This window comes from Lygodium microphyllum, unplaced genomic scaffold (genome assembly GCF_053477565.2).
Source record: "Lygodium microphyllum isolate KBCC unplaced genomic scaffold, Lygodium_microphyllum_v1.1.10 scaffold_32, whole genome shotgun sequence".
In the NCBI taxonomy this organism is placed as follows: domain Eukaryota; kingdom Viridiplantae; phylum Streptophyta; class Polypodiopsida; order Schizaeales; family Lygodiaceae; genus Lygodium; species Lygodium microphyllum.
Genome location: NW_028229515.1, coordinates 5,041,565 through 5,050,214, shown reverse-complemented (window position 1 = coordinate 5,050,214; position 8,650 = coordinate 5,041,565). Strand labels below are relative to the sequence as shown.

Below are 8,650 nucleotides of genomic sequence, written 5' to 3'. Positions count from 1 at the left end.
GGAAAAGGGACTGTGTGCAAGTTAAGAAAGAGTCTTTATGGTCTTAATCAGGTACCTAGGGAATTGTACCATAATTTTGATGCTTTCACACATTCATAGGAATATACTCATAGTGATATGAATCCATGTTTATACGCAAAGAAGGCTTATGATAGGAGCATTATTATCATGGTACTTTATATTGGTGATATATGATATATTAACTGTTGTGAGAGCTCATGATGAGCTAGATGCTTTGAAGGCTCAACTCAAAAAGACCTTTGAGATGAAGGACATGGGTCATACCTCACATATTCTTGGTATGTGCATTATGCACGATCGCTCTAAGAGGCTTCTTTACACATCATAGTAGACCTATATACAAAAAGTGATTGAGAGATTTCATATGCACGATGTTAAGCCTATTCCCTATCTTTTACATTTCCATGTGAAGGTCAATTAGGTTGACTATTCCTATTCAAATGAGTAAACGGCCAAGATGGCCAAGATCCCTTATGTATCCATAGTGGGCCATGTATGCCATGATAGCCAATTACCTTGACATAGCATTTGCAATGGGAGTTGTGGCACACTATATGGCTACACCTAGCCATTGACATTGGGACACCATGAAGGATATCACGAGGTACGTGAAAGGCATTGCAAATATGTGTATTTGCTATGGTGGCCATGATACTATAATCATGGGTTGCACTAACTCTAACTATGTAGGACACACAAATAGTAGGAAGCCCACCTTTGGGTATGTCTTCACCTTTGCTAGAAGCGAGACTTTGAAAGAGAGACTTCAAAACCTTATGCAAAAGCAATTGCTTTTGCCATGGGCATCCTTAAGTTAATAGCAAGCAAATATTCATTCCCTTTTGCCATAAGTGCAATAGGGGACATAGTAGGCACAATTGCCATTTGCCATACCCTCGAGATAACAGTAAACCAAGATTCATTCCCTTCTACTCTAAGCATGATAAGGGGTAAAGCGAGTATAATTGCTGCTCTAATAACTAGGCTAGAACCTTTAGCTCACTCACTATACCCTCAAATCCATTAGGAATACTTGACACAAACATCTACTAAACATAATACAAAGGCATACAACTAGAGTAGTATCTAGAGGACATTTTCCAGCCCTTCATTTATTAGGACAAGGTGGGACCATTGGTCTTTTATAATTGGAGGCTCACAGAGTCAAAAGCAATCAATAGAGGGGCAAGTCATTGAAGAGGCCTAGAGGGAACACATACACACATGTGCATGGACACACATCCCCTCCTCGTTGGCACCATGTGCCTTCGAGCAACCATCATCACCCTTGGCCATGTAGGGTTCCCTAGATAGCCATGGAAATCAAGCCCTTCTTAAACTTGTGGGGGGTGAGGTGCACAATGTGAGGTGGGAAATGAACCCATGACACATCATGACAATTCAAGATGGCTAAAGTTAGTGCCCTCCTGATCCACTTTAGTGATGACAAGTGCCAAGTCTACCTATGTACGAGTTAGACGATCACAATCCATGTGTTGTGAGTAAGTATAATATTCCACATAGAAAATTTTTCCACATCAATCATGGAGAAAATCATGGTGTTGTGGTATTAAAAAAGTAGGGTTATAGTCATACCCTACGTAAAGGACAAACTAGGTTATTTTGTACTACAAATTTGGTGAAATTCTAGGGTAGTGATGACCAATTACACATGATGAACTTGATTAGTTGCAGTAGCCCCTTTTCAAGGGGGTATTACACCAATAAAGTGCCAAGAAACCAAATTTATTTTCCCACGACCCCTATGAATGCCATGAATCGCTTTCTTTTTAAACTATGCACCATATTTACAAATGGCAATGCCTCTCTCTCTCTCTCTCTCTCTCTCTCTCTCTCTCTCTTTCGATTAACAATACACATTAGAATACATTGAAAAAAGTTCTAGTGCTAATAAGAAGGGTTTCCCACTGCGAGTTTTTCCAAAGAAAAACCACTGGTTTTTGCATTCCCATGGAGCATTTCCATGATTTTTGGAGATCTCATGTGTATCAAAATACTTTTGCCAAAATGGAGGAGGTATGAAACTTTTGCAATCCTTTATCTCCATGACCTCCCATAATTGGTGGACTCACAATTTGAGCAACTCAAGGAGACAGAAAAATGAAGGCGGGATAACGGTCTGCTAGTTCCAGAATCCTCCGTGGGAAGAGGCTCTAACAATGTAGCGACAATGGGTCTTCATCCCACTCTTAGCATCTTGGATGTTTGAATAATTGGATGAAATAAAACGTGTTCCTTGGTTCGATGCTTGGATCAGCGCATCGTGATTCATCCGATGGCGTCTGAAGAGGGAGAGCATCGTTTTCCAAAGCGACTACGTGGATGCAAAGCCGCGGTGCCTGTCCGATCAACACGGAGGTAGATAGGACAGTTTAGCGGGAGGAGTTATGAGAGAAAGGAGAGAAGACGGTCCTGCCTAGCGACAGACGAGAGAGAGAGAGAGAGAGAGAGAGAGAGAGAGGCTTTCGTCCACCAGCCTACTACTTGGCAAGTACACTTGACCAGCACTGTGGATGCCTTCTCTGTAAGCTACTGTGGTTTATTCTGTCGGTGTTCTTTACCACACAGAGAGAGAGAGAGAGAGAGAGAGAGAGAGAGAGAGAGAGAGAGAGAGAGAGAGAGTCTTTCAGCGTTATAAGCTCATTTCTCTGTAGGTTCTTTGTTCTTGCGTAAGCTTTGAGTTGCTTCTGACTAAAGATCCATGGAGCGTTTCGAGGTCGTCAAAGACATTGGTTCAGGCAACTTTGGTGTAGCAAGATTGCTGCGCGATAAGAGGACCAAGGAGCTTGTTGCTGTCAAGTACATAGAGCGTGGCCCCAAGGTGGTGTCTCACTATATCACGTATATATAATTTCGTAAGCAAAAGTTGAAGCATTAAGTTTCTGGATCGTAACCAGAATGATGTCTGGAAACTAAGGTTTTGCTCTGAAATGAATGAATCTGAATACAGAATCTCCTTTTGCCTCTGTGCCTTTTTCTGCTGCCAATAACGTATTATTACATTGGATCACTTAGATTGATGAGAATGTGAAGAGAGAGATTATCAATCATCGGTCATTGCGCCATCCAAACATCATTCGCTTTAAAGAGGTATACGATAGCAGGTTGTTTTTAATCTTGTTGTGGTTTTCCTTTTACGAATTTCTTGGAGAGAAGGATGTTGATCACAGGTCTGCTTGACACCCACACATTTAGCCATCATAATGGAGTATGCAGCAGGAGGAGAGTTATTTGAACGCATATGCAATGCAGGACGTTTCAGTGAAGATGAGGTTTGCTTCAGTTCAGATATCGTGTTCATTTAAAAAAGAACCGAATTTCACAAGGCTGGCCAGTTTCTCATAATATTATTGCACTTCTCAGGCCAGGTTCTTCTTCCAGCAGTTGATATCGGGTGTGAGCTATTGCCATGACATGGTACATCATTCAACTCTGTACTTAAAATCATTCAACTCTGTACTTAAAATATACTTGTGATCGGCAGAAAGAGCAGTCAACTGTGCTATAGCGTTTGAACAGGGAGAAGTTTGGGCATAGAGATTTTGATATAATCAAAGCTTCAGTTCACTGCTTGTGGAAATAAATCTTTCAATTTTCAATACATGCATGGCAATACTTTACAAACAACGGTGCGTGTTTCTGTTAGCAAGTGTGCCACCGTGATCTCAAATTGGAAAATACTTTACTGGATGGAAACCCTACTCCTAGGCTTAAGATTTGCGACTTTGGTTATTCAAAGGTAAGGTGATTTCACCTGTGCTAACAATGTTAAATGGTTGTTTCTTTTCTGTCTTTGCCATCGGCTTTATTGCTAACCTGCATTCACGTTGGCAGTCTTTGTTACTGCATTCCCAACCAAAATCTACTGTCGGGACACCTGCTTACATTGCTCCTGAAGTCTTATCTCGCAAGGAATATGATGGCAAGGTACAGTGTTACATGTGGACTTAATGATTTACTGCCTTAATCAAGTGGTTTATCTGAGACAACTAAAGGCCTGGGACACATCATATAGTGAAGAGCCATTGACTTTGCTTAAATGAGTTTTGAAACCTGACTAGATTAAACTTTCAACTAAATGCAGTTTCTTGTTTATGAATCTGTGATGGCTGATTAAAGACAAAGGATGCTGGCTTGTAAGGGTTACTTGATCAAATTAATTTGTGAAATGCTAAGTTTTGACTGTAGTTGCATTCATTTGATTTGATCTGTGAACACCACCCTATCATTGTCAAACTCTCTCTATAGTAAGTGTACAACTCCCTTAATGCCTTAAAAGATGGGCAGCTAAAGCCCAAAAATACAAGAAAGTGAATGGATGGATTCCCATAAGTTTATGTTCCCCTAGGAATTGTCTACATGATCAAATAGTAAGCTATTTGCTGTTCTGAGACATGGACATTGCTTGAGTTATGCATTTGAATCATAGGTTTTTTGAGGGCCCAAAATGTGCATTGCATATGCTTACTATGGTGAATTTTGTAGAGTTTTCTAGATCATAAGTATTGGGCATGCAGTAATTTATGATTTGATGAGACATTGACACTGCTCGAACACATTCATGTGAACTCTAGGGTTGTGAGCAAGCTTGGCTTCTAGTACGGGAGGCATTGTGGGTTTGACTCCCTATGGAGAGTTCTTGTGACGGGCTTTCTGAAGGAGGTTCTGGTAGGATTCCAAGAGTTAGAGAGTACGCAAGATTACCATCTCACAATTGTCTTATGCTTGTAAGATAAACGGATGTCTGGTACTTGGCATTGATTGTAGGTAAGCTGGTAGGTGTAGTGGTAGGCTTGGCTAGAATTGGGTGAAGTGGGTGGATAGTGCTTGTGCTTAGTATTGTAAATCGAGGGCTTGACTAGAATTGGGTGAAGCAGGTGGATAGTGCTTGTGTCTTCTTGATGGAGCGGGTCTTTGGTGAGAGTTGTACCCACTCTAACACAATGTGAGCACTTGGCTAGATGCACCCGATAATTCACTCCACACTAACACAAGGAGTGAGAGTGATGCAAATAGAAGTCACATGAGGATGCCGATGTATTCTTCTAGGTTTATGAAGTGCCTATTTTATGCATGCCTTTTTTGTTTCTTTATGTCAATATATCTTAGTGTGGATTCTTCTATCTTTGTTCATATGCAGACACAAATGCTTTCCATTTTGGAGTAGGTGATGGAGTTGGCTGCTCCTTGTGACAAGCAAGAGAAATTGAAGAAGGGTAGCACTACATCAAAGTGGCAAAAGGCACATGCAAGTCCAAGATTTTGTGTAGTTAGACCTTCTTTGAAGAAGCAATTGCTCACACACAATGGTTGTTGGAAGAGAATAGGTGTTTCATGTGCAAATAGAAAGAATACAAGCATCACTTGTTCTGTAGCAGAGGTGAAAGGGCAAGAATTTGATGAACCGGTAGGTTCAAGGAAGTGATAGGGACTTGGTGTTGAATTTTGGTAGCGACCAAGAGATAGTTATAAGAAACAATTGTTTGGTAGCCCTTGAGGGTGAGCTTGTTTGGCTTTATGGTTGGGAGGTGAGTTTGATGTCCATCACTTATGTATCTTTCTATGCTTGTATGTCAGTACCAACTTCATGCCACATTCAATGAAATTTCACCAGATCTCTGACATCCACAAATGACAAGGAACAAGCCCTTGAATTTATGAACATATCCATTGGCAAATAATGTCCTTTGCCAAGGCTGAAAGCATAGTAACATGGGATGGCCATTTGCTGGCTTCCCATCCCAATCCCATCCATTGTACCCTCCCAATCTCATCTTCATGTTAGAGCGTCCTCTCATGGTGACAGGGGATGGCAATTCCTGTCCATCCTCCTTCCTATACCCATTTCCAAAGCCCATCCCATGTTTCTATTGCTGAGAGCCCTAATGTGCTTAAACCATACCAGCCTTCTCAGCAACCTCCACTAAAGCTTGGATTGACAAAGTGAGAAGAATTCTGCTCACTCTAGATAAGGGCAGTTTCTTAGGGAAGGATTTTTACCTTCATGTGGATTGTTTAACCTATATCAACTATGAGGAGCTGCTATAGTCCCCCAAATACTGAAAGAAAGCATTTGGTAGTGTTTGATTTTTGTCTATTGACTAGATTTTATGGTTTGCTTTGAATATACCAGCACTCTAATGCACAACTTGAAAAACAATCAAACTCTATAATAAACACAAGACACATGGTGTAGACATTAAGCCTTTTGCACAACATAGGCCTCATTCAAAAGAGGCCTTGTGAGACATCCCCCTAGGATCCAACCTACAATGGGACACAACACAAGCTGTACCCATGACATATAACATAAAGGGAATGGACATAAGACTCACCTCCCAGCTATGAAGCCAGGGGGACTCACCCTTCAGCTGTGGGAGCTAGCGACACATTGGGTTAGGACCGCATCGCAATAGCTGGTGTCCCATACCACCAACCCACATAGTCCTAGCATGCGATGCGGCCCTAAAGTTCAAAGCGGTGATCACACAATGATGTGTACAATAGGGCCTAACCCATTCACACTAGGTCACTTCAATGATGAATGACCATTATGACCAATGCTACTATTGCCCATCGGATGTCCAAGGATGTAACACCTTGTGTATCTTAGCTGACAGTAGCCCATTCTCAAGGTAGATATAGGATATAGGAATTCTGATCTTCAGCCTTGTGTGTGACGTGATGATTGTTTGAATTTAAATGTCTTTGCCTCTTGTTCACTGGCCCAAGATGGTTTGACATACTGTTGGTCATTGTGTTGACCAACAATAGGTTCCTTGCAATGTGATACCTTTTACCTCAAACACTTGCTAGCACTGTTGCCTTGTGTACTTGCCAGCACATCCTTTCCACGTATGTCTGCCTTGTTGGCTAGTTGCATCTCATCACATCTTTGACCTGCACATGATACACCATGTCTCATGATTGTCTTGTCAGCAGTTTGTGCCAATGCTCCTTATCACCCCTGTGGTCAATGCCTCAACAATGGCCTTGTTTCATTGGGTTGACTGTAACTAGCTAGTGTTGTGAGATACTTAGCTCTAGATTCCCTTGTCTTTTTAGGTGCTGGTTTGGGCAGCAATTTACTGAATGGGCAACCTGGAATGAGTGGTGCAATCTTTTGAAATTTCTTGGTTTGAAGCAGTCACATTCTGATAAGCTGCACTGGTATTGGATTACAATATCTATATTACGATTCATGTTATTGCATTTTCTTTGGAGTTTGTTAATTCAGAACCTATGGTAAAAATTTTAGAATTTTCATGACTCAGCATTTGCTTAGTGTTTAATGACTGCTTACAGAACAGCAGTTATTCACAATTTAAAGGAGACAATGCATCAGATTTAAGTTTTGAACTGTTTTGCAGATAGCAGATGTTTGGTCTTGTGGAGTCACTCTCTATGTGATGTTGGTAGGCGCCTATCCATTTGAGGATCCAGAAGACCCAAAAAATTTCAGGAAAACAATCAATGTAAAGCTAATTACACCTTCCCTTTTGCAGTTCCACTTGTTCTATGAGTCATTGATCAGTCTGGATGGTTGTTACTGATATGTTTGGTTATCCAGCGGATAATGAACGTGCAGTATACTATTCCAGACTATGTGCACATTTCACCTCAATGCCGTCATCTGCTTTCACACATTTTTGTTGCTAATCCAACAAAGGTATGTGCCTGAGAAGTTTCAGTTTTTTTTTAATTTGGCTTGATCTGAACGCCTCATCTGAATTTACCCTATGCCCAGAGAATTACAATTCCGGAGATAAAGAGTCTCCCATGGTTTCTTAAAAATCTACCAAGGGATCTACTGGAAGGGGCTGATACTAACTACAATCATGACAATCCAAATGATCCTCCACAAAGTGTGGATGAGATTATGAGGATCCTTGATGAGGCCAAAGTCCCTGGAATGAAAGCTTCGAGTACAGCCGGATATTCGGATGAGATGGAACTTGATGCTGAAGCTGATGTTGAAGCTGATGTAGAAGGCAGTGGAGATTTTGTCTGTTCAGTATGAGCTAATGACTGTTCTTTACAACAGTCTTGATGCCACTAAGATCTAAGAGTGTATTTTGGTTATCTTAATAGAGCATTTGACTGAATCTGCCTGGTTCAGGCCAGAAGCAGAGGCAGTTGACTCCATGTATAGCTGTGAAGATTATATTTTCTATGACAAGGTAAATGGGTTTCTAGGAGCCTCTCTCCCCGTAAGTAAGGGGATATGTTTGCCCTACTTTTTGATAGAAGTTGGCAGTATACGAGCACAAGGCAAAGTCTGTAATCATGCATGTATATTTATGCTGGAACATCATCAAGAAAGCCCAATACTATCATAGTTAGGATGATGGAAAGGTTTGCTGTTCATGTTATGTTGTATCTGTTTTTCCATCACTATAATGAGACTCTACACTGTTTGGTGATTAGAACCATGTGCAGGCAGTAGAGAGTGTGCTACATTTGATTGTATTGGATCTGTTAGTGTGTTGTATGTGTTTTTGTTAGATATCTGTGATGCAATCTGAGCTTGGATTGAGCCTGTAAATCAATACTCGAAAGCTGTAAGCTAGTCTTGTGGTTGCATTACTGGGTTAAAACTAAGAACCCT

The 8,650-nt window shown here is 41.0% G+C and overlaps 1 protein-coding gene across 1 annotated transcript; it reads left to right on the top strand.

The window, feature by feature from the left end:
- Nucleotides 1-2,213: 2,213 nt before the first annotated feature.
- Nucleotides 2,214-8,409, top strand: LOC148009239 (serine/threonine-protein kinase SRK2A-like). The gene is made up of 10 exons (XM_087673684.1): nucleotides 2,214-2,566; nucleotides 2,740-2,863; nucleotides 3,058-3,132; nucleotides 3,213-3,314; nucleotides 3,406-3,459; nucleotides 3,689-3,781; nucleotides 3,877-3,969; nucleotides 7,413-7,517; nucleotides 7,613-7,711; nucleotides 7,790-8,409. Exons 1-10 carry the CDS (start codon nucleotides 2,556-2,558, stop codon nucleotides 8,060-8,062), a joined length of 1,029 nt encoding a protein of 342 aa, XP_087529810.1. The 5' UTR covers nucleotides 2,214-2,555; the 3' UTR covers nucleotides 8,063-8,409.
- Nucleotides 8,410-8,650: the final 241 nt, after the last annotated feature.